Genomic DNA, 25,540 nt, shown 5'->3' on the forward strand with positions numbered 1-25,540 from the left:
CCTTTGTGTTCATGTTCTCTTTTTCTCAAATATGAACCTTATATGAATACAATTGTGATATATATATGAGGCCCTATAAAGCCATGTTTTATATATATATATGTATATAAGACAGGGAAACATTGGAGGAGGCTGGTGAGAGGAGTTATAGAAGGACAGGCTCATTGTAAAGGATATGGAAACCAGGTTTCCATTCCAGCCATTACAATGAGCCTGTCAAATCAAATCAAAGTTTATTTGTCATGTGTGCCAAATACAACAGGCGGGACACAATGCATAGTCCGGGTAGCCATTTGATTAGCTGTTCAGGAGTCTTATGGCTTGGGGTTAAAAGCTGTTGAGAAGCCTTTTGGTCCTAGACTTGGTGCTCGGATACCGTTTGCCATGCGGTAGCAGAGAGAACAGTCTATGACTGGGGTGGCTGGAGTCTTCGACAATTTTTAGGGCCTTCCTCTGACACCGCCTGGTATAGAGGTCCTGGATGGCAGGCAACTTAGCCCCAGTGATGTACTGGACCATACGCACTACCCTCTGTAGTGCCTTGCGGTCGGAGGATGAGCAGTTGCCGTACCAGGCAGTGACGCAACCAGTCAGGATGCTCTCGATGTTGCAGCTGTAGAACCTTTTGAGGAACTGAGGACCCATGCCAAATCTTTGTAGTTTTCTGAGGGGGAATAGGCTTTGTCGTGCCCTCTTCACAACTGTCTTGGTGTGTTTGGACCATTCTAGTTTGTTGGTGATGTGGACACCAAGGAATTTGAAGCTCTCAACCTGCTCCACTACAGCCTCGTCGATGAGAATGGGGGCATGCTCGGTCCTCCTTTTCCTGTAGTCCACAATCATCTCCTTTGTCTTGATTACGTTGAGGGATAGGTTGTTATTCTGGCACCACCCGGCCAGGTCTCTGACCTCCTCCCTATAGGCTGTCTCGTCGTTGTCAGTGATCAGGCCTACCACTGTTGTATCGTCTGCAAACTTAATGATGGTGTTGGAGTCGTGCCTGGCCATGAAGTCGTGGGTGAACAGGGAGTACAGGAGGGGACTGAGCACGCACCCCTGAGGGGCTCCAGTGTTGAGGATCAGCGTGGCAGATGTGTTGTTACCTACCCTTACCACCTGGGGGCGGCCCGTCAGGAAGTCCAGGATCCAGTTGCAGAGGGAGGTGTTTAGTCCTCCTATAGCTCCTCCCACAAGCCTCCACAGGGCAACATGTGCTACTACTTACAGCTATTAAGCCTTTCTTAGTCCCGGGTGGGACATATAGGCCACAACAATCTTCTGCCACCGGAATCTGTCTTTAGCCACAGCAACATGCACAACACAACATACAACATCAAATATTGCCAATCAATAAACCGTCCCTAGGAGGGGTGCGTCACTTGAGTGGGTTGAGTCACTGACGTGATCTTCCTGTCCGGGTTGGCGCCCCCCCTTGGGTTGTGCTTTGGCGGAGATCTTTGTGGGCTATACTCGCCCTTGTCTCAGGATGGTAAGTTGGTGATTGAAGGTATTCCTCTAATGGTGTGGGGCTTTGCTTTGGCAAAGTGGGTGTGGTTATATCCTGCCTGTTTGGACCTGTCCGGGGGTATCGTCGGACGGGGCCACAGTGTCTCCCGACCCCTCCTGTTTCAGCCTCCAGTATTTATGCTGTAGTTGTTTGTGTCGGGGGACTAGGGTCAGTCTGTTATATCTGGAGTATTTCTCCTGTCTTATCCAGTATCCTGTGTGAATTTAAGTATGCTCTCTAATTCTCTTTCTTTCGTTCTTTCTTTCTTTCTTTCTTTCTTTCTTTCTTTCTTTCTTTCTTTCTTTCTCTCAGAGGACCTGAGCCCTAGTACCATGCCTCAGGACTACCTGGCCTGATGACTCCTTGCTGTCCCCAGTCCACCTGGCCCTGCTGCTGCTCCAGTTTCAACTGTTCTGCCTGCAGCTATGGAACCCTGACCTGTTCACCGGATGTGCTACCTGTCCCAGACCTGCTGTTTTCAACTCTCTAGAGACAGCAGGAGCGGTAGAGATACTCTGAATGATTGGCTATGAAGCGCCAACTGACATTTACTCCTGAGGTGCTGACCTGTTTCACCCTAAAAAACCAACTGTAATTATTATTATTTGACCCTGCTGGTCATCTATGAACATTTGAACATCTTGGCCATGTTCTGTTATAATCTCCAGCCGGCACAGCCAGAAGAGGACTGGCCACCCCTCATAGCCTGGTTCCTAGCCACCGTGCTTCTACACCTGCATTGCTTGCTGTTTGTGGTTTTAGGCTGGGTTTCTGTACAGCACTTTGTGACATCAGCTGATGTAAGAAGGGCTTTATAAATGAATTTGATTGATTGATCGATCACAATCCTTATTTGAACCGTATTTCAAACGCAGTAACAAAGTAATCAGTGGAAGTTGGTGGGGGGAGTTATAGGAGGACAGGCTCATGGAATAAATGACAGGAATGGAATAAATGGAATCAAACATGTTTGATACCATTCCTTTGATTCCATTCCAGCCATTAAAATGAGCCCATCCTCCTATACCTCCTCCCACCAGCCTCTTCTGACACATATGCATAATTAAGATAATGGATACATAACCATACAGTAGTAGGCTAGGCCAAGAGATTAGCATTAGGCAACAGTGACACCTGCAGCGACCTAAAAAGAGAGAGATCCAAACTAGTCTATGATGACTACATTGTAGCAATTTTGAGTTAATTAATGATACAGAAGCATTGTTGACCATGCATGCTTAGACTTGCCTAGTTAAATTAAGGTTAAAAAAATATATATTAAATTTTTTTAAATATACTCTGAGTGGAAATCATAGAACATCATTCAGTGTCACATTTAGGAAACAATTATGAAAATGGGTGGCCTGTTTCTTCTCTCTCGTATTTAAATATCCCTCCCTCAGTCCTTCGTTTGGCGAAGAAAACACAGTTTTTCAAAATACAGTATTGCAGTTTTAAATACTGTACCAAAATATACTTTCTCTGTCAGCTCTTTGGCGCCCAACAATCGCACGCATGAGGACCATACCAAGTACAAATAATGGGGATGTGATAAAACAGAATACTAATAATAAATATGTTGTATGTACTTGTATGAATCAAGTTCACATTTATACATATCCTTTATATATTGATATTTTAACGGGTAAACGAGTAACATTTTATATTTCGATTGTATCTAATATTCATTAATCTAAATATCTATGCTCCCCCTCTTTTCTCATTATTGACTGTTCCATTTCATCCCGCTCGTGACGCCATTTTCCTTGTTGTTTCTCTTTCGCCAGGATATTTCAACAAACTTGGATACATGCATTTTGAACAAATATTCACAATAATCACTTTAAAAGCCCACCTTCCCTTTATTGAAGGAGAAGGGGTATTTATTTAAGTTGTTTGTTTCGCTTTCTGAGGAAAGTTCCTGATTAGGCGACCATGTACATCAAACAGGTAAACTAGCGGCGCAAGCTCCATGTCGACGACCCGCTCTCTGAAAAGGATGCTTGCGGCCTAGCCAGATAGCTAGCTTTAGCTAAGAAGTACTGTACATTTACATGTAGCTAGCTGGATATAGTCTACAATACTGCACTTGGAAAAGTAATCTACGAAAATTGTCATGTGCCGGATTGCAAATAATTTCGGACCATGTCTGTCAGTAGGCTAGTTAGCACAGGTACAAGTAGTAGTGATGCTAGTCGCTAGCTAACGTTACAGTAGCTAGCAATATGTGGTAACTTTCTTCAATCCAGCTAACGTAACTAGTTAGGGCAGCTAACTATCTTGCCAGTTAGCTATCAGGGCAAGCCATTTATAAAGTAGTCACATTAGCTAGCTATTCAGATAACGTTGTTTGTTATTAGCTAAGCTAGCTCGGAAGATACTGCCCCATCTAGCTTGCATGACATTAGTTTGCCTTTTGACATAGCTAACAAGCTAGCTGGCTAGCAATTGTTAGCAGCTAATTTCAACATCCTGTGAAAAACTATTGGTGGATGTCTGAATCGTTTATTCAATGCAATGGTGCTGTAACTAGCAAGCATGGATCATTTCAGATTTGTGATAGCAGTTGCACTTCCCTTCTTAACCTCTCAGGTCATCATCCAGGGGTTCCGAAGTTACAGGGACCAGACTGTGGTGGATCCTTTCAGTCCAAAGTCCAATGTCATCGGTGAGATTCTGCAATGTTTACTTTCTCCCAAAACCTCTAGCTATCTTTAGTCATCAACAACACATCACGATGTAGGTAGAGGAAACAATGGGCTGCTGCCTTTCCATCCATTGATTGACTGACATTTCCCTCCCTGTATGTTGTTTTCTCACAGTGGGAAGAAATGGATCTGGAAAAAGTAACTTTTTCTACGGTAAGTGCGCACTCTCCCCTGTCCTCTTCTGATGTTTTCTACCATATGAAATTAGAAGAATATAAAAAAATGGTGATGCATTTATTTGCTGTATATAACAAAAACAAATGTTTGTTTTTCAGCCATTCAGTTTGTGCTCAGTGATGAGTTCAGCCATCTTCGCCCCGAACAGCGCCTGGCCTTGCTCCATGTAAGTAGTGGAAGTTATACTAACAGTAATGGATATTATATAATCCTCAGTCTGTTGTTAACCCTATAACACTGTTATAACAATGTTATTCCCTGTCACTGCAGGAGGGAACTGGTCCTCGTGTTATCTCAGCTTTTGTGGAGATTATATTTGACAATTCTGACAACAGGTTGCCGGTAAGATTCTCACCAAACATGATTGTCACCTTTTGACTATTTAGTCTCTCATGTTTAGTTTGATATCTCTCCGTTCGTTGGTCAATAAATTCACTCTCCCTCCAGATCGACAAAGAGGAGGTGTCCCTCCGCCGTGTCATCGGCGCCAAGAAGGACCAGTACTTCTTAGACAAGAAGATGGTGACGTAAGTATCTGTTGACTACACGTCTGTTGTGACTGAGCAACGATCGAAAATTGCCTCTCTGTTTGAATATGTAATCATCATGTAATCAGCAATCATGTATGTTGATTTTGTTCCAGTAAAAATGATGTCATGAACCTCTTGGAGAGTGCTGGTTTCTCCCGTAGTAACCCCTACTACATCGTCAAGCAGGGGAAGGTAAGACAGCACTATGAACATATGCTCTAAACAGGCTCCGTTGTGCAACATTCATTGTTTATTTGCTGCAAACATGTTTCTTTGCACCACTGTGCTGACTATATCTGTTCATACAACCCAACGTATCATACCATATCATATCTTAAGTAACATGTTTTCCCTTGTCCAGAACAACCATGTAACTTTCTACATAAATTATACAAAGAATACCTTTAATATGTTTCCTCTCTCAAATGGCTACCCAGACTATTTGCACCCCTTGTACATTTACATTTAAGTCATTTAGCAGACGCTCTTATCCAGAGCGACTTACAAATTGTAAGTAAGCATTTCACTGTAAGGGCTACTATACCTGTTGTATTCGGCGTATGTGACAATTAAAATTTGATTCATTATGTATCCAGATCAACCATATAACTTTATACATATGATACCTTTCATATGTTTCCTCTCTTTATCCTGTATCCAGATCACTTTTTACGTAAGTTCTACAGGGGTATCGTTTATGTGTGTTTCCTCTCTTTATCATGTATCCAGATTAACCAGATGGCTACAGCCCCTGATTCCCAGCGTCTGAAGCTGCTGCGTGAGGTGGCAGGAACCAGGGTGTACGACGAGCGCAAGGAGGAGTCCATCTCCCTCATGAAGGAAACAGGTACAGAAGAATCAAAGTCTCTCTATATGTCTACGATGACACCATCTAAGACTCTGTTCACATGCATTCAGTCACCAGATCTAAGCAGAGGTATTCTGACTCACTACCTAAGATGGGCTTTGATTTAGACAAATTCAAAGCGTGCAGTTATCTACGGAAAGAAACAGTCGACTTTCAGACCTATCGCACAAACTTTCTAAATAAATGCTGCTCTTTCAATTTCCTAATTATTTTCCAAGGAAAAGCTATAAATTGAGTTCCCAGAATAAGCATCTCCCTTTCCTATTACAAATGGCCCTTGGTTGGGCCACCACAGCTATAGATATAACTAGACCTAAATAACATACTGGTGCACTGTTTTTGTGTTTCCCCCAGAGGGTAAGAGAGAGAAGATCAATGAGCTGCTGAAGTACATTGAGGAGCGTCTCCAGACCCTGGAGGATGAGAAGGAGGAGCTGGCTCAGTACCAGAAGTGGGACAAGATGAGGAGGGCTCTGGAGTACACTATCTATAACCAGGAGCTCAACGAGACACGCGCCAAGCTGGACGAGGTAACAAGAATTTAAAAAATCAACAAAATGTGTTTATGGAGTTTGGGTTGAGAAATAAATATCTATTAAATTGTATTCATCATGGGCAAAGGATGTCTAACAAAAAGTAACTTTCAGTTGGTAGGGGTTTGCTTTTGTTGTCTGGCCTTTCAAATTCTTCCTTTTTTAAATGGCATTTGATATTTTTGATTGCATAGTTAACTGTTTTTTAAATTCTGTTTCCTTTTTCAGTTGTCCTCCAAGAGAGAGACCTGTGGAGACAAGTCCAGACATCTGAGAGATGCCCAGCAGGATGCCAGAGACAAAGTAGAGGTAAGTGATTCTGCATACAGTATTTGCACAGAATGGCTTGGAGTGTAAATGGATATGATCAGCTTTTCACACTACTGAGCCAAGCTGTACTGAGCTGGCCTGGTTATGCATCCATCCACCACAGTTCCTGTAACCGTGCTGAAAAGGACTAGGGGAGGGTTTGGGTTAGGGGAGGGTTTGGCGGGGGGAGGGCTCATCGTGCTCTAGCGACTCCTTGTGGCGGGCCGGGCGCCTGCAGGCTGGTCATCAGTTGAATGATGGTTCCTCTGACACATTGGTGCAACTGGCTTCCGGGTTAAGCGGGCTGGTGTTAAGAAGCGCGGTTTGACGGGTCATGTTTCAAGGGGACGCATGAGTCGACCTTCACCTCTCCCGAGCCCGTTGGGGAGTTGCAGCGACGAGACAAGATTGTAATTGGATCGCAATTGGATATCACGAAATTTAAGAGAAAAAGGGGGTAAAACAAAAAAAGGTTTCTATCTTAGGGCTCTTGTGTATGCAAACCTGACCAGCTTTTTTCAGTCAGTGTCCATCTAGTCTACGTGCTATTCCTCTCATGGCCTCCTCTTCCTCCCATTGTAGGAGACGGAGCGTGTGGTGCGTGAGAAGAAGTCTAAGATCAGTGCCATGAAGGAGGAGAAGGAGCAGCTGAGCTCAGAGAGACAGGAGCAGATTAAACAGAGGACCAAGCTGGAGCTCAAATCCAAAGACCTGCAGGAGGAGCTGGCCGGCAACAGCGAACAGAAGGTAGGGGAGCGCGGTGGTGGTGGTGTGTGTGCGTGTCTGAGATAGAGAGTGGTGTGTAGTTGGCAACAGTGAACCGAAGAAACGGGGCGGTCAGAAACCTCCTCATCTGCGTCACTGTGTGTGGGTTTAGATGTGTGTGTGAGACTCGCCATCCTTACCTACTACGTACCTACCTCTCCATCCTCAAACAGGAGCCTCTCCATCTGCGTCAGTTATAATCCCCCCACACCTCCAACACCACCTACCTCTTCTTTTCTCCATCCCTCCGTCCCCCCCTTCTTTTTCTCAGAGGGTAAGGACAGAAGCCTCTCCATCTGCGTCACTGATTCACCACACACCTCCATCCCTCTCCCCTTACTGCTAGTCTTAACCTCTCTTTCTCTCTCTCCCTGCATCCCTTCCCTTCATTCTGGGCAGTGGCCCAAGGGAATAGATCTGGCCCCAATCCCTGTGTGTGTTGCAGATTAGACAGCAGCATCTCAGCGAGGTTGGATTAGGCCCACCTGGCCGGGAGAATGTTGCAACAGCTTTCTTGTTAGCATTGTTTTGTTGGGATGGTTGGAGGGGGGCAGGAAGAGGGAAGTAGGGAGAAAGCGGGTGGGTGTACCTGCGTCATCTGCCTTTCTGACTGCTGTGAGTCACATGATCCTATCTGAGTGATATGGATCAAAGCAGACTTTAGGAAGCTCCCCAGGCGGCGGCGACGACATCGATGAAGGCAGCTCCCGGCACCTCTCTTCTTCAGAGGGGTTGGGTTAAATGAAGAAGACACATTTCAGTTGAATGCATTGTTGTGCAACTGACTAGGTATCCCCTTTCCCTTATGGTTGACATATCTAGAGTAATCACGTGTAGATAAAAGATAATCTGCTGGCGTTTGAACTTATTTCAGCGATGACCCCACACACATATGAGTATCCTCAAATGCCTCTGAGTGTCACCCATTGTCACTATTTGTTTCTATTTAATAATAATGAATTCCTCCTCCAGAAACGTCTACTGAAGGAGCGGCAGAAGCTGCTAGAGAAGATAGAGGAGAAGCAGAAGGAGCTGCAGGAGACTGAGCCCAAGTTCAACACTGTGAAGGAGAGGGAGGAGAGGGGCATCGCCAGGTCTGTAGGAAAACCCTACACTGCTCAAGGCTCAACAATGAATTAATAATTTAATATACATCTTTTTAATGTATTCGTAAAAGGATATTTACTCATTTTTTCCCCCCATGTAATGTTAGTTACACCTGATGTTGCTGAAAATTAGAATGTGGTAGAAGTCAGTAAGAATGATCCACTAGAAGGTGAATGAAGTTGGTACTCTTGTAATCCTCATTGATGATAGACTGGAGTGTGTCCAACATGGCACCTTATTAGTAGGCCACTAAATAAGGAATAAGCCCCCCTTTCAGATATTTTTTCTGAACTTCCCCATGTACCTTTTAACACCTCCTGTCATCCGTCGCTCCACCCAGACTGGCCCAGGCCACCCAGGAGAGAACAGACCTGTACGCCAAGCAGGGCCGTGGCAGCCAGTTTACTTCTAAAGAGGAGAGGGACAAGTGGATCAAGAAGGAACTCAAGTCCCTAGACCAGGCCATCAATGACAAGAAGAGGCAGATTGCTGCCATCCATAAAGACCTGGAGGACACTGAGACCAACAAGGAGAAGAACCTGGAACAGTATAGTGTATGGAACCTAACTCATGACTCATTATGCTATAGTTCAATTGGAACTATTATGGTTGATTATAATGCCTTATAAGAATGATTTTGTTTAAATAGAATGTTCGATTCTGTTCTAGATTTCACTCTATTCTATAATTCTTGGGATCAAGTTTCTATCTGACTGGTCTGTTTTCCCCTGTAGAAACTGGACCAGGACCTGAATGAGGTGAAGACCAGGGTGGAAGAGCTGGACAAGAAATACTACGAAGTCAAGAATAAGAAGGACGAGCTGCAGAGCGAGAGAAAGTAAGATCATGATCCATATCTTAATCATTTGTTTTGCTCCATCTTGTTTCTTGGGTTGAGTCATTGCACTGTTAGGCAAAGATATTGATTTGAACCTGTAAATCTTTACTTCGCCATCTCGCTTTTCTTTCTTCTTTACTGCTTTTTGGTCAATGTTTGTTGAGTCATCATTTGCGCTTTTATATATTGATTCTAACATATAAATCGTAACTTTCTTTGCTCTTTTCTTTTTTTCTTTTTTTTACTCTTTCCTCATTGAGTCATGGTTTGCACTTTAAATATTTATTTACTTAGAAAATATGTATTTACTTTGTCTGGAATGCAAGACCCCAGGTCCCGTGTGGCTCAGTTGGTAGAGCATGGTGTTTGCAACGCCAGGGTTGTGGGTTTGATTCCCACGGGAGACCAGTACGGAGAAAAAATTTATGAAATGTATGCATTCACTACTGTAAGTCGCTCTGGATAAGAGCGTCTGCTAAAATGACTAAAATGTAAGACGAAGGCCTATTAGCCCTGATTGGACCTCCACCGTGTTAAAGGTTGGATGGTTGTTCCCCCTTAACGTCTCAGGGCTGCGTGGGACGCTACCGTCCCACCCATGGTTCACACTATTCAACAGCCAGTGAAAAATCAGAGCGCCAAATTCAAAACAACAAAATGTCAGAATTCAAAGTTCTCAAACATACAACTATTTTACTCAATTTTAAAGATACACCTCTCCTTAATCCAACCACATTGTCCGATTTCAAAAAGGCTTTACGGCGAAAGCATAAAGTTAGATTATGTTAGGACAGTGCCAACACAAGAAAAACCACACAGCCATTTTCCAAGCAGGAGTGGGGTCACAAAAAAACATAAATACAGCTAACATTCAGCACTAACCTTTGACGATCTTCATCAGATGACACTCCTAGGACTCAATGTTACACAATACATGAATGTTTTGTTCGATAAAGTTCATATTTATATCCAAAAAACCCATTTTACATTGGCGCGTGATGTTCAGAAAATATTTTCCCTCCAAAACTGCAGATGAATCGGCACAACAATTTACAAAAATACTCATCATAAACGTTGCTAAAATATTAAACTGTTATTCAAAGAATTATAGATAAACATCTCCTGAATGCAACCGCTGTGACAGATTTCAAAAAAGCTTCACGGGGAAAGCACACTTTGCAATAATCTGAGTACGGCGCTCAGAAAAATACAACAGGCAATACAGATACCCACCATTTTGGAGTCATCTAAAATCATAAATAGCATTATAAATATTCACTTACCTTTGATGATCTTCATCAGAAGGCACTTCCAGGAATCCCAGGTCCACAATAAATGTTGTTTTGTTCAATAAAGTCCATTATTTATGTCCAAATACCTCCTTGTTGTTAGCTCGTTCAGTAAGCTACTCCAAATGTAGGAAGCGAGCCCAAAATTTCACGACGAAAAGTCTAAAAAAGTTATATTTACGTTCGTTGAAACATGTCAAACGTTGTATAGCCTCAATCTTTAGGGCCTTTTTAACATAAAACTTCAATAATATTCCAACCGGACGATTCCAATGTCTTGAAAAACGTTATGGAACACAGCTACCTCATCTCGTGAACGCGCGCCACAAAACTCATGTCATTTTCTGAGTCACCGACTTCTCAGCCTTCTTGTTCGCTCTGTGTTCACCGCAAAAGCCTGAAACTAGGTTCTAAAGACTGTTGACATCTAGTGGAAGCCTTAGGAAGTGCAAAATGAACCCTAAGTCACTGTGTGTTAGATAGGCAATGACTTGAAAAGACTACAAGCATCAGATTTCCCACTTCCTGGTTGGATTTTTCTCAGGTTTTTGCCTGCCATATGAGTTCTGTTATACTCACAGACATCATTCAAACAGTTTTAGAAACTTCAGAGTGTTTTCTAACCAAATCTACTAATAATATGCAAATATTTGACTCTGGGCCCGAGTATTAGGCAGTTTACTCTGGGCACGTTTTTCATCCGAAATCGAAAATACTGCCCCCTATACCTTGACAGGTTAAGACTTTCATTCATCTTCCGCCTGGCAACCTTTATTTCCTTACCAGACTATGGTCTGCTCTGCTGTGAATGTCAGCATGCCTTTCCCCTCTCCTCTCCTTAACAATGGAGGGGTATTTATAACACTGTGAGATGGATGTTGGACGCTGCCTGGAGCTTTGCACTGTGTGCTGTAGAGAAGGGCCTTGAGATACTGAGTTGTGTAAGGAGGAGGGAGAAGACTAGAGACGATGAATATGACATATGGGTCATTAAAGTTTACAATAGAGCTGCTCTCAAAATTAAGGCATTTTCCTGGAAATGATTCAACAAAATTAGCATTTACAATATTTGCCCTGGCTGCATAATTTGGTACAATGTCTTTTGGACTGAATGACAAGTTAATGCATTAAACTAGCAGTGTGTTTGTCTGTGCGCCTCCAACAGCTATCTGTGGCGGGAGGAGAACGCTGAGCAGCAGGCCCTGGCAGCCAAACGAGAGGAGCTGGAGAAGAAACAACAGCTCCTTAGAGCAGCCACCGGCAAGGTCAGTGTGACTTCCTACCCAACGAAACACACACACACACACTCGCCCCTTAGCATGCATCGTCATATCATGCATATCATCATACTGCCACCGGCAGGTCAAAATAACCCCCCCCATGGCGTTAGATTGACCTATGAGTCATATTAATTATAGAAGACCCACCTTCACCTCTACATGAATGTCTATGTAATCCATATCATCCTACTAGCCTTATGCTAAACCATGTGTGGTAGTTCCATTTATCTATGAATCAATGCCAGATTAGAAAGTACACACACCTTCCCTTTACTAGCCATGTGGTAAATCTTCTGAGGCAATCATAGATTACGAAGGTCACACCTTTACACACACCCATCCATTTATATACTCCCTGCCCCACGGCCAAAGAGAAAGAATACACACACCTTCACATGGACACTCATTTCCACATATTTACTGTTTACTACCAGTCATGTCATGGGCCTGGTGTTACAGATGAATTATTAAGTCCACACCACGAAATAAAGGCTACACACACACGCCGTCGCACTACCTACTCAACCGACGTCAATGGCTCGGCTTTAGCAACGATGAGTCACTGATGAAAGCAATCCCACCTGAACACTGAAGACTCACTTTGTGACTCCATTATTGGGGAAAGAGAGAGGGGTAGTGATTTTGTGACTCAACCAATTCTTAGGGAAAGAAATTGCGTAGAGGTAAAGACACTCTAACAAAGAATCAGCCCACCCCTTTCTCCCCACTCTCCTAGAAATCTACAGTGTGTGTCTATGACTCAGCTGCTTATTACTTTTTCAGTCACACTAATCAGTCCTTTCTTCAATCAAAATCTCCTCAAAATGACGTTCTATCAAAATTCCAGATGGTTAACTTGGTGATTGCCGTCTTTACTTTGCTTGAGTGGTCTGGTCGAAGCTGCCTTACACCTGGGACGTCACAGAGAGTACTTATCTTTTGGACTACAAAATGTGGAGAATCACTATTTCCACCTACGTAGACTAGGGATGGGCACTATTATTATAAATCTCGAAACGGACGTTAATTTTCAATGACTTCCGAGAGTACATACAAAGACAGACCATGACATTTTAATAAAACAACAGTTTGATCGTTTTTATGACTGGGCCCCATAACAAACAGAAAAAGAGGTGCCGGTAGCCTACACACTTTTCACGCATATGGCTTATTGTGGGTCAATCAAAGCTTCACTACCATCAAAGGCTCCATGTGTAGCAAGTGAAGTGGGAGATTTCTAATCAATGCTAAATGGACTTAGAATTACGGAATTAAATTGGCTAAATTATGAGGATTAGGCTACAATGAGCAACCAACAGGTAGGCTGTTTTAATATGAATTGAGTTGTAGACAAGGACGTGGGGATCAAAACAAGTGCTTTCTTTAAAACGAATCTATTTCAATTGTCCGAATATCTGAAAAAAATGTAGGATATTATTCTAAATCTTTTCAAATGCCCATCCCCAATGAAGACGCTTGTATGACGCCACAGATAAATATGCATTTAAAAAGTGTTGAAATGTTAAGGCAAATCTTGCTGTTTTTGTCCCCACTAGGCCATTCTGAATGGTATTGACAGCATCAACAAGGTGCTGGAGCATTTCCGCAGAAAGGGGATCAACCAGCACGTCATCAACGGTTACCATGGCATCGTCATGAACAACTTTGAGTGTGAGCCCGCCTTCTACACCTGTGTGGAGGTCACTGCGGGAACCAGGTGAGTGACGGACTCTTTTTCAATAGTTTTTTTTTTTGTATACCTTATGTCGTTTCTTTTCTCCTGGATTGGAGAACACATTGGAGGAGAAGATCTGAGTTTCTTACTCTCTGACCTCCGGTGTGTTTTGAGAAGGAGACGGGGAGAGGGGACACGGTGAATCGTGGAAAGACCATTGAGAAAGCCAGAGAGAAGCTTGTTTCCTCAATGTAAAAGTAACTGTTACTCAAATTTGTCAGCTCATACTCCTTCATGTCCCCCTCTCGACTAGGTTGTTCTACCACATAGTGGAGACAGATGAGGTGAGCACCAAGATCCTGACGGAGTTCAACAAAATGAACCTGCCTGGAGAGGTCACCTTCCTGCCCCTCAGCAAGCTGGATGTCAGGGACACCGCCTACCCTGAGACCAACGTAAGGGAATATTCTTGAATGGAATCGTCCTAAAAGTGTAACCAAGCAAAAAAATGAAACATACCTCAAATACTGTACTATGTATTTGACCCAGGCCTGCTATGACTTAGGGTCGTCAAAGATCGTTAAACTGACCTATATTTCTTCTCTCTCTCCTTTAGGATGCCATCCCCATGATCAGCAAGCTGCGCTACAGCCAGCAGTTTGACAAGGCCTTCAAGCACGTGTTTGGAAAGACCCTGATCTGTCGTAGCATGGAGGTGTCCACCCAGCTGGCCAGGGCATTCACCATGGACTGTATAACTCTGGAGGGTAGGTGACGACTTACGTGATCAAGATGACAATTAATGTACATGACACCAATTCTTGTCTGCCTTTTACAGTCTATGTTCAAGTAACTAGAGGTTTCTTAGTGTAGATTTTGAAGCGTTTCGGTTTTTGTTGTTGTGTTTGTGAGTTGAGATCACGGGTGTTTTTCTGTTGCAGAGGTGACCAGCACAGTACCATACCAGTTAGTGTGCTGTGGGACAGTTTAGTTATTTTAATTGTAATTTAATTCGTTATTTTTCTGGTGTGTAATTTTGTTATTTATATATATTTTTTGTAATTGTTTTGTTTTGTTACTGTGTCTCTCAGGTGACCAGGTGTCCCACCGCGGGGCGCTGACAGGGGGTTACTATGACACCAGGAAGTCACGTCTGGAGCTGCAGAAGGACATGAGGAAGGCTGAGGAGGAGCTGGGAGAGCTGGAGGCCAAACTCAATGAGAACCTCCGCAGGAACATCGAACATATCTTTAAACTCCATTGCTGGTTTGTTGGTTCATTCATTCACACAGATCTTCCTAGTCCTCTAAATTAAAGACCCAAACTGATTTTTTTTGTAGGGCCCTATAAAATTAGATTGTTTTTGTCTGATTTCCGTTTTGTTTCTCCCCAAATTCCGTTTTCTCCATTTTGTTTTTCCAGGTTTCTGTTTTCCCCTGTTTCTTCAGGTTTTCGATCTCAAAATCACACTTTTAAAAAAAAAAGGGAAAAGCAGCTTAATTGGAAACGTGTATTTTTGGATGTAGTTACCCTTTTCGTTCGAGTGCACACCAAGCACTTGGCTGTTGTTTAAATCAAATCAAATTTTATTAGTCACATGCGCCGAATACAGCAGGTGTAGACCTTACAGTGAAATGCTTACTTACGAGCCCCTAACAAACAACGCTTTAAGAAGTAAAAAAAATAATAACAATATATACAGGGGGGTGCCAGTACAGAGTCAATGGGCAGGGGCACCGGTTAGTTGAGATAGTATGTCCATGTAGGTAGTTCATTTGTGTTTTTGTAGTGCACGTGATGGTAGAGATTGCAAAACACATACTGATGCAAATAACCATATCAATCTGCCAGGTAAGCATAGGCTACTTTGTAGTTAACGTTTAAATGAAAAGGTTTTCGGGAAAGCCTTTCCATCTAACAGAAGACACTCATTAGCATCATCGCAAATGGCTACACAAGGTGGTAGACAAGCAGTTTTAGGAAATACGAATAACTTATGCATTCTGTTAATTTATTATGATAAACTTGGGCAAATTAATATTCAATACATTTAGTTGATTCCCTACTAAGTTCAATGCGTTTTTTTTTATATTGTTGAATTCCGTTTTAATGTCTGGATTCCATGATTCTGTCCGCATTTTCCGCACCGGGGATTTTATAGGCACTGTTTTTGTTTCTGATTAGTCAGGAATACAGGCATGTATTGATCTGACCCATTTACCATGGTCCTGTCTCAGTCTAGCTTGTTGTACACTAACTCAACTCCCTACCCTACAGTGGACCTGAAGTGAGTCAGACACCAGAGATACTAATATGCCATTTTAGTCCTAAATACAGGGGCTCAGTCGGTGATGGTGTGTTGTCCTTAGATAAGCTTGCCATTAGGGAGATGCCTGCCTGTTTTATTTTAAATCAGTCTTTAAAGGGGCAATCTGTAGTTGCTACATCATTTTTTGACTTATTAATTATGATATGGACCCATTGATTCTTGAAGAATCAAATTTAGAAATGCCTGATGAGCTTAGTTCAGCTGTCATACGCCAAAATATATAAGCTTGTTTTACGCCAATGTTTGTAAACAAAGTAAATGTAAACAAACACTATATAGACTCAAAACATGGTTAAAACTATAATTTTTATATCATGGGTGGTCAGTCCTATGAATTTGAGAGCGGTTACATTTCTCCAGCCCTGTCCCTCAGCTTTTAACCCAAACGGGCAGGGAGTCCAATTTTTATTGTTTAAATTGCTGATGGCCACTTCAATTGTATGGAAAACGAAATATCTAGTTTTGGATGATTTGAGTTTAACCAATACAATGTTACATGCTTTGAGCCTCTCCAAAGTGTGTTATAAATCCCAAAAACCAACCAATCAATCAATTGAACAATGATATCCATCATGTATGAAGTATGTTCCTTAACCCTCCCCTGTATGTATCAACAATGAGATCTATAGGTTATATATATAGGTCCTATTTGTTTATGAAGTATGTTCCTTAACCCTGCATCACGTATCAACAATGAGATCGACCAGCTGATGAACCAGATGCAGCAGATTGAGACCCAGCAGAGGAAGTTCAAGGCTTCCAGAGACTCCATCCTGTCTGAGATGAAGATGCTCAAGGAGAAGAGGCAGCAGTCCGAGAAGACGTTCATGCCGAAGGTGAGGTTGATTTGGACTTCAATGTGTCTCTTGGTTTCTATTGGGCCCTATTCAAGGGAATCATGAATAAAATGTAGTCGTAGTTGACTGAATCAGACCTTGATCCAGTTCAGCGTTATGACAAAAAATTTCAGATTGTTTTGAGATTCAGAAAAGTACCGTGCACATCCAGAAGGATGATGAGAAGGGTGTATTTTTATACCCTACAAATGTCAGTATTATGCTACCATGACAAGCACCCCGCCTTTTTACATTTGAGAAAATGTAGCAGCAGTCTGAGAAGACATTCATGCCTAAGGTAGCCTACAGTTATATAGCTAACTTTATGATTGTTGGTGTCTTCTTCTGTCTAGACTTCTTGAATTATCTTGAACATGTAGTCCACCAGTTGAATACATGAATACATTGCTGCACTGTACTAGCATAAACTGTGCCTGCTGCTTCCAAACCAAATGGCATCTTTTGGGTATTGATAAAGTCATTTCAACCCATTCAATCTCTCCTCACAGCAACGCTCTCTCCAGTCTCTAGAGGCCAGTCTCCATTCCATGGTGTCTACCCTGTAACTCTTCCTCTCTTCAACTATCTCTCCTCTGTTCTCTCCTCACAGCAACGTTCACTGCAGTCTCTAGAGGCCAGTCTCCATGCCATGGAGTCCACCAGGGAGTCTCTGAAGGCTGAGCTGGGGACAGACCTGCTCTCTCAGCTCAGTCTGGAGGACCAGAGACGTGTGGATGACCTCAACGACGAGATCAGACAGCTGCAGCAGGTAAGGAGACAGTTAATGAAAGACTACAGGGGGAACAAGTTTAAACAGGGCACTGTGTGTGGATGTATGGTTGTATGTGGTGTTTGAACGCTAGCGTCCCACCTGCCGGACACAGCCAGTGAAATATCAGGGCGGCAAATTCAAAACAACAACAATGTCACAATTCAACTTTCTCAAACATACAACTATTTTACACCATTTTAAAGATACACTTCTCCTTGATGTAACCACATTGTCCGATTTCAAAAAGGCTTTACAGCGAAAGCAAAACATTAGATTATGTTAGGAGAGTACATAGACAATCACACAGCCATTTTCCAAGCAAGGACGTGTCAATAAAACCCAAAACACAACTAAATGAAGCACTAACCTTTGACGATCTTCATCAGATGACACTCCTAGGACATTATGTTACGCAATACATGTATGTTTTGTTCGATAAAGTTCATATTTATATCCAAAAACAGCATTTTACATTGGCGCGTGATGTTCAGAAAATGTATTCCCACCAAAAACATCCGGTGAATTTACAAAAATACTCATCATAAACGTTGACAAAATACATAACAATTATTTTAAGAATTATAGATACAGTACTCCTTTATGCAACCGCTGTGTCAGATTTTAAAATAGCTTTACGGAGAAAGCACATTTTTCAATATTCTGAGTACATAGCTCGCCATCACAGCAAGCTATACAGACACCCGCCAAGTTCGGGGTCACCTAAACTCAGAAATAGTATTATAAATATTCTCTTACCTTTGCTGATCTTCGTCAGAATGCACTCCCAGGACTGCTACTTCCACAAGAAATGTTGTTTTTGTTCGAAATAATCCATATTTATGTCCAAATACCTCCGTTTTGATCGTGCGTACAGATCACTTATCCAAAGGCATAACGCCGAAAAGTAAAAATGAAAACGTAAAAATGTTCCATTACCATACTTGGAAGCATGTCAAACGCTGTTTAAAATCAATCTTTATGGTATTTTTAATGTAAAATTGCGATACTATTTCAACCGGACAATAGCGTATTCATTCAAGGAGAAAAAGAAGGAACAGCGCGCTAGCGGGACCGCGCATATCCAATCCCTTTGTCCACAGGCAGTCCACTGATTGACTGAGCTCCTATTATCTGCCCAGTGACAGGAGAATGCTGAAAGAACTTTCTGAAGGCTGTTGACAGCCAATGGAAGCCTTAGGAAGTGCAACGTGACCCCACAGAAACTGTAGTTTCGATAGAGAATCAAAAGAAGAACTACAATTCTCAGACTTTACACTTCCTGGTTGGATTTTTCTCAGGTTTTTGCCTGCTATAAGAGTTCTGTTATACACAGACACCATTCAAACAGTTTTAGAAACTTCAGCGTGTTTTCTATCCAAATCTACTAATAATATGCATATTCTAGTTTCTGGGCCAGAGTAGTAACCAGTTTAATTTGGGTACGTTTTTCATCCGGCCGTGAAAATACTGCCCCCTATCCTCAACAAGTTAACTTTTGTAGACAGCTCCTCATTTAAGTACGGGTTACATATATATGAGGGTTCTGACATTTTATTTTCTGTTTTAGTTCTCAGGGAACATATGTCTTTATAAAATGATTCCTCAAAATATGCTACATTTTCGATACCTGAAAACAAACTAGCAAACCCTTTCTCCCAATCCTTAAGAGCCTGTGTAATATCAGAGTTCAGCCCCCCCCCCCCCGCTCTTCCCTGACTTCCATTGAAATTTTCTTATGTCGTTTTGGAAACAACTTGTTTATTTGACTCAAACTGTTGAGGATGTATTGTCTGTATCCCCTCAAGGTGTAATAACTGCCCTCTCTTATATCTGTTTTATCAAACATATGCAGATTTTTCTTAAAATGTTCTCTTGTATTCCTATCTTTACACTGTAAAAATAAGTACTCAGCCTTGCACATTACTGACCATAGATCCTTTAGCTCATCATTCCAAAAAGACTTGTTCGGCTTGTAAATTTTCCTGGACTTCTTTATTCGCATAATTTTTTTCCTATTTCAGAATATATAATATCACAAAATGTTTCATACCACACATCTAAATCAAATGTTGTTTCTTGGCATCTTTTCAAAGGTTTGATGAGTTCCACCAGAGCTCTACATGCCATTTCAGAACATAGAAAGTAATTTAGCACATGTATCTTCTTGCAATTAGGCCTGTACGGGGTATGTATCTTCTGCCCCGAATGACGTAATACCTGGTTGAGAAAGTTTGTGGATATTGTCAAGAATACAGACAGTGAGTGAATGAAAAGCGGAAGTTCACTTGATTCTAATTTATCACCCTGTCCCTGATGAAAGAAGAAAATTAATGCTTATGATGCAGTCTATCACAGTGCCATCCGTTTTGTTACCAAATCACCTTATACCACCCACCACTGCGACCTGTATGCTCTAGTTGGCTGGCCCTCGCTACATATTCATTGCCAAACCCACTGGCTCCAGGTCATCTATAAGTCTCTGCTAGGTAAAGCTCCGCCTTATCTCAGCTCACTGGTCACGATAACAACACCCACCCGTAGCACACGTTCCAGCAGTGGTCATCCCCAAAGCCAACACCACATTTGGCGGCCTTTCCTTCCAGTTCTCTGCTGCCAGTGACTGGAACGAATTGCAAAAATCGCTGAAGCTGGAGACTTATATTTCCCTCACCAACTTTAAACATCAGCTATCTGAGCAGCTAACCGATCGCTGCAGCTGTACATAGTCCATCTGTAAATAGCCCACCCAATCTACCTACCTCATCCCCGTACTGTTTTTATTTACTTTTCTGCTCTTTTGCACACTAGTATCTCTACTTGCACATCATCATCTGCTCATTTATCACTCCAGTGTTAATCTGCTAAATTGTAATTCTTCGCTACTATGGCCTATTTATTGCCTACCTCCTCATGCCTTTTGCACACACTGTATACAGACTTTCTTTTTTTCTACTGTTTATTGTGTTGTTGGCTTGTTTATTGTTTATTGTTTATTCCATGTGTAACTGTGTTGTTGTCTGTGTCACACTGCTTTGCTTTATCTTGGCCAGGTCGCAGTTGTAAGTTAGAACTTGTTCTCAACTAGCCTAACTGGTTAAATAAAGGTGAAATAAAAAAGAAATACTTTTTTTTTCACTGTCTTGTTCCTTCCGTTGTTATATCATACATGGATTGTTAACAGCTTTGTCTTTGCCTTTTTGATACAAACACCCTAAGACTCACAGTCGAGTTTTAAGTGGCCTCGATGAGTTTGAGCGCTAGCTAGCTGCTGTGGTGTGGGCACTGCATTCACACCCAACCACACAGACACACTACCAGCTGCTCACAATGACCACCTCAGTAGCCACCTCAGCCGGTCTATCTGCTAACGTTATGCAATCGTCCCCGATATAGAAATAGACTCATGTTCTGTACAGGAGTAGGTAGACGGGCTGTGACCCTCAGTCTCCTCTCCCTCGCTCTCTCTTTTTCTCCCCGCCTGCAGTTCTTTTCATTATTTTTTTTTTCTCTAAATTCATTTTTCTTTCTTTCTTATGAAGGCTCATTTGTTTGGTGTGTGGGGGGGTACGCTCTTTTTCTCTCATCTATTCTATTACGAACAGAGGGAGTCTCTCTCTCTGAAATGTGTTCTGTATTTTGTTATGAAAGATGAGGACATGAATGTAGAACAAACATGATTGTTGTGTTTGTGTGTGATGTATTGTTGTACGAAAGGAGTAATTCATCAGGTTATCTTTGTGTGTAGGACAACAGGCAGCTGCTGAATGAGAGGATCAAGCTGGAGGGGATCATGACCAGGGTGGAGACGTACCTCAACGAGAACCTACGGAAACGCCTCGACCAAGTAGAACAGGTATGGTGTTACACAATGTGCAAAACTAAACCTAGAACAGGTCCGGTTCCACAGTAGAGGTACGGTTCTAGAATTTTCCAAACAGACACTAGAACCGGTCCGGTTCCAGAATGTCTAGGTGGGAACCTAGAACAGGTAGAATTCCAGAATATCACAATAGCGACATTTTTATTATTATTTTTTATGTATTTAACCTTTAACATTTTTTTAAGTCAGAATTGATTTCACAATGTCTTGTGACCCCACCCCAAATATTGACACAACCTTTTAAAATTGCTACATTAATATTTTTACATCTTCAAATGACCTTTAGTTCGTTACATTTTAATCTCTTATCAAAATGAAAAGGAACCATTAAATAAATACAGAATAAAATGTAATTTTTCTAAATATCTTTCTCAAAAATGTTTGTATATTGTCCCATACAATAATCTGTACTCTTTATTTTTTGTTCCCGACTGAATACCACTCCTGTAGGAGATGTATGAGCTAAGAGAGACATAGGGAAGCGCTTGTGAATGTGTTTGTTACTCCTTATTAACGTCTTTCTCCATGTGATCCTGTAGGAGCTGAATGAGCTGAGAGAGACTGAGGGAGGCACCATGCTCACAGCCACCTCCTCAGAGCTGGAGGGAATCAACAAACGCATCAAAGATACACTGGCACGCTCAGAGGGTAGGTCTCACACACACACACAGACAGGCATTAGCAATATAAAGAATGGAGCTCACAGGAAGTATTGTGTTGGTCTCTCTTGAACAGTAGTACGTTATTTGACCTGAATTGATGAAAACCACACAATCCTCAATATCAATAAAGGTACAATTGTTACGTCTTCAAAGTGCCAACGTTTAAAAAAAAAATGGTATCTGTCCCTGTTCATCCCCCAGACCTGGACGTGTTGATCGACAAGGCGGAGATTGAGGTCAAGGACCACGCCAAGAGCATGGACCGCTGGAAGAATGTAGAGAAGGAACAGAACGACGCCATCAACCATGACACCAAGGAGTTGGAGAAGATGACCAACCGACAGGTCCGCATTTTGAATCTCCAGCTATATTAGAGTTCAGTGTTTCCATTATTTTGGATAGATTGGGGGTAAGGCCCTGCGATAGACTAGCATCCTGCCCAGTGGGTGTACAGAAACAGGAGATGGGCTCCTGCTTCTATGAGCCGTTCTGGCTCGCACAAACCAAGGCTACTTACTGTACCTTATTAGGATGCCCATTGACTGACGCCATGATAACCGCTAATCTTCCTGCGGTCCATACACATGACTAAAAATACATTAGACATAAGACTTAACAATTTATGGTGAAAGACGACAGTAGTAGACATTAAAAACATTTGATAAGCAGATATTAGAATAGTTTAAAATACCTGACAGGTAACACCTGTTATTGCTCCTTGTGTCTCTGATCATTGCTGATGCTGTGTGGAAATAAAGTACTGTTACTACTACAAAAACCATAATGCTACTGTTACTACTCCTACTACAGGGCATGCTGCTGAAGAAGAAAGAGGAGTGCATGAAGAAGATCAGGGAGCTGGGGTCCTTACCACAGGAGGCCTTCGAGAAGTACCAGACCCTCACGCTCAAACAGGTGAATTCTTTCACTCTCTCTCTCTCTCTCTCTAGGAGTATACACACACACTCCCTAGGGATAAACCTGCACACATACTCTGAACACACACTCTATAGGTAAACACACTCTCTCTCTCTCTCTGGGCTCCCTGTCCTGTTTTTATCTTTCAGGACTTTGATTAGCAGCCAAAGCCAAACAGTCACGACGACAATTATCTCAGAGAGCCACCTCGACCGAGGGGCCAGGGCCTGGTCACATACACACAACTGAGACACCGCCCACCCACTCTCACACTTATGAAAGCAGCAGCCACCTCACTGTGACTCAGACACCTAGTTAGCCAGCTCCCGCCGCCAGACGTCCCTGGGCACCTCCGTGTGTGTCGAGTGGGCTGCTGGCTCATCTCTCATAAGTGTGTGTCTCCTTGACAAGACTAGAAATATCCCATACTTCATGAGGATGAAGGTTAACTTCCTTAATCCTTCTCCCCAAGATATTGAGTCTTGATTAGCCGGCCAGGTCAGATAGTGGATTCTAGAAGTGGATGAAGCCAAAGGATGATAGTCTACCTCTTATACAGCCTCTCTTTGATAGGTCTCTTGACTTGACATAGAAATTTAAGATTATTAATAGTTTTGAGTGTTTTGAAGGAATTGTCAGAGTTGGGATTATTTCAACTCCTCTTCATACTCAAGAGATGATCATCAAGCTTTTCACTTGAAACGTGTATGTCTACAATACAGCATGTGTAGTAACGCTATACCTTGCCTCTTCAACCAAATGTTCCTCCCCACAAGTTGTTCTGTAAGCTGAAGAAGTTCGGCCACGTGAACAAGACATTTTTAATGTTACCCTAACTCTCTTTCCCTCCCTCCCTCTGTAGCTGTTCCGTAAGCTAGAGCAGTGCAACACAGAGCTGAAGAAGTACAGCCACGTGAACAAGAAGGCCCTGGACCAGTTTGTCAACTTCTCTGAGCAGAAGGAGAAGCTGATCAAGCGCCAGGACGAGCTGGAGCGAGGACACAAGTCCATCATGGAGCTCATGAACGTCCTGGAGCTCAGGAAGTATGAGGCCATCCAGCTCACATTCAAACAGGTACGTTGTCCTCAATGGGCAAGTACCCAGCCTCTTCATTAGGTGACAGGTACGCTTCAACCCTTGTATCGTCTTCCCTGTGGCTCAGTTGGTAGAGCATGGTGTGTGCAACGCCAGGGTTGTGGGTTCGATTCCCACGGGGGCCAGTACCAAAAAAAAAAAAAAATTAAAAATGAAATGTATGTATTCACTACTGTAAGTCGCTCTGGATAAGAGCGTCTGCTAAATGACTAAAATGTTAATGTAAAAAAAATGAATCAAAACCTCAATCAAGTCTCAAATTGGTATGCCTTCAACCTGATTTAGGTCTCTAAAAGATAGACTGTGACACCTTCTGCACATACACCTGTACCTCTGAGCAAGGTCTCAATCAGAGACTTCAGCCCCCCGAATAAGTCATTATCCTTCAACAGAAATGTTCATGATTTAACCATATGAACTCAAGACCCCAAATGAAGGACACGGTTGTTGTTGACTTCTGTCAGCATGAGTTCAATCAATCACATTGCTGGATGGATAATAGTAGTTTTTACTTACAAGCTCTTTTCATTTTACAGTAATAATCTCTGTTCCAAGGTGACTAACCAAATCATGACTAATTCCATCTTTCCTCTCCTCAGGTGTCTAAGAACTTCAGTGAGGTGTTCCAGAAGCTGGTTCCAGGGGGCAAGGCCACCCTGGTGATGAAAAAGGGTGACACGGAGGGGGGTCAGTCCCAGGACGAGGGGGAGGGGGGCACCGACAGCGAGAAGGGCTCAGGCTCTCAGAGCAGTGTGCCCTCTGTAGACCAGTTCACTGGAGTCGGCATCAGGGTAAGAGTGTTTGTGCGGGTGGGTGGGTGGGTGGACCGGTGTGTGTGTTTTGAGAGTGAACCCGAGAACCACGAGAGAGATTTGTGATAAATAGTGAAAATGTCATATGTACTCCGAAGAGCTTTTTTAAGATATATATTTTTTTCTCCCTATTTTACACAAAGTAATCAAAATCCCAGCATGGACAAAACATGATTAGTTTCATTATTGACTGTATCACATTATCCTAGTTTGCTGTTGCTCATGTCACCTTTTCTTCCTAATATTGAAAAAAAGTTCTGTCGTATTTCCAGGTTCATGTAGAACAGGGATGGGCAACCCTTTACCATTTTTTTTTTTTAAAGAACTCAGTTGGGGTCTTAACCTAATGTTGGAAGGTAGAATACACAAGTTGAAATTTCAAAGTGTAGTTGAGCATCGTCTGTGTTTGCGCGCATCACCTTACACCTCAGTGGCATCACCTTCATGTGTGCGAGACTAGTCGAGTAGGCCATTGCTCAAGGAGAGAGACGGACATTGCAGCACCATGTAGGACTAGCCTATAAAATATGAGAGAACGGACTAATAACTAGGTAGTCAATTCAAAACATATCTTGTACCCTTTAGCCTTCCCTGTAGCTCAGTTGGTTGAGCATGGTGTTTGCAACGCCAGGGTTGTGGGTTCGTTTCC

At 42.5% G+C, this 25,540-nt stretch overlaps 1 protein-coding gene across 1 annotated transcript in view; it reads left to right on the top strand.

Annotated features, from left to right (window-relative positions):
- The first annotated feature begins 3,259 nt into the window (after positions 1-3,259).
- The window catches only part of LOC115178801 (structural maintenance of chromosomes protein 3), a 28,655-nt gene continuing 6,374 nt past the window's right edge, over positions 3,260-25,540 (top strand). The window contains exons 1-27 of the mRNA XM_029740126.1: positions 3,260-3,457; positions 4,100-4,175; positions 4,330-4,368; positions 4,491-4,558; positions 4,663-4,734; positions 4,840-4,919; positions 5,036-5,114; positions 5,652-5,769; positions 6,145-6,320; positions 6,552-6,632; positions 7,215-7,379; positions 8,370-8,491; positions 8,845-9,058; positions 9,239-9,342; positions 11,797-11,896; positions 13,468-13,628; positions 13,900-14,041; positions 14,203-14,353; positions 14,678-14,830; positions 16,600-16,751; positions 17,362-17,520; positions 21,269-21,376; positions 21,943-22,051; positions 22,267-22,409; positions 22,876-22,980; positions 23,846-24,058; positions 24,679-24,870. Coding sequence (XP_029595986.1) covers positions 3,443-3,457; positions 4,100-4,175; positions 4,330-4,368; positions 4,491-4,558; positions 4,663-4,734; positions 4,840-4,919; positions 5,036-5,114; positions 5,652-5,769; positions 6,145-6,320; positions 6,552-6,632; positions 7,215-7,379; positions 8,370-8,491; positions 8,845-9,058; positions 9,239-9,342; positions 11,797-11,896; positions 13,468-13,628; positions 13,900-14,041; positions 14,203-14,353; positions 14,678-14,830; positions 16,600-16,751; positions 17,362-17,520; positions 21,269-21,376; positions 21,943-22,051; positions 22,267-22,409; positions 22,876-22,980; positions 23,846-24,058; positions 24,679-24,870 — 3,297 coding nt within the window. The 5' untranslated portion in view covers positions 3,260-3,442. The remainder of the gene's footprint in view (positions 3,458-4,099; positions 4,176-4,329; positions 4,369-4,490; positions 4,559-4,662; positions 4,735-4,839; positions 4,920-5,035; positions 5,115-5,651; positions 5,770-6,144; positions 6,321-6,551; positions 6,633-7,214; positions 7,380-8,369; positions 8,492-8,844; positions 9,059-9,238; positions 9,343-11,796; positions 11,897-13,467; positions 13,629-13,899; positions 14,042-14,202; positions 14,354-14,677; positions 14,831-16,599; positions 16,752-17,361; positions 17,521-21,268; positions 21,377-21,942; positions 22,052-22,266; positions 22,410-22,875; positions 22,981-23,845; positions 24,059-24,678; positions 24,871-25,540) is intronic.

The sequence above is a fragment of the Salmo trutta genome, chromosome 38, assembly GCF_901001165.1.
Source record: "Salmo trutta chromosome 38, fSalTru1.1, whole genome shotgun sequence".
In the NCBI taxonomy this organism is placed as follows: Eukaryota; Metazoa; Chordata; class Actinopteri; order Salmoniformes; family Salmonidae; genus Salmo; species Salmo trutta.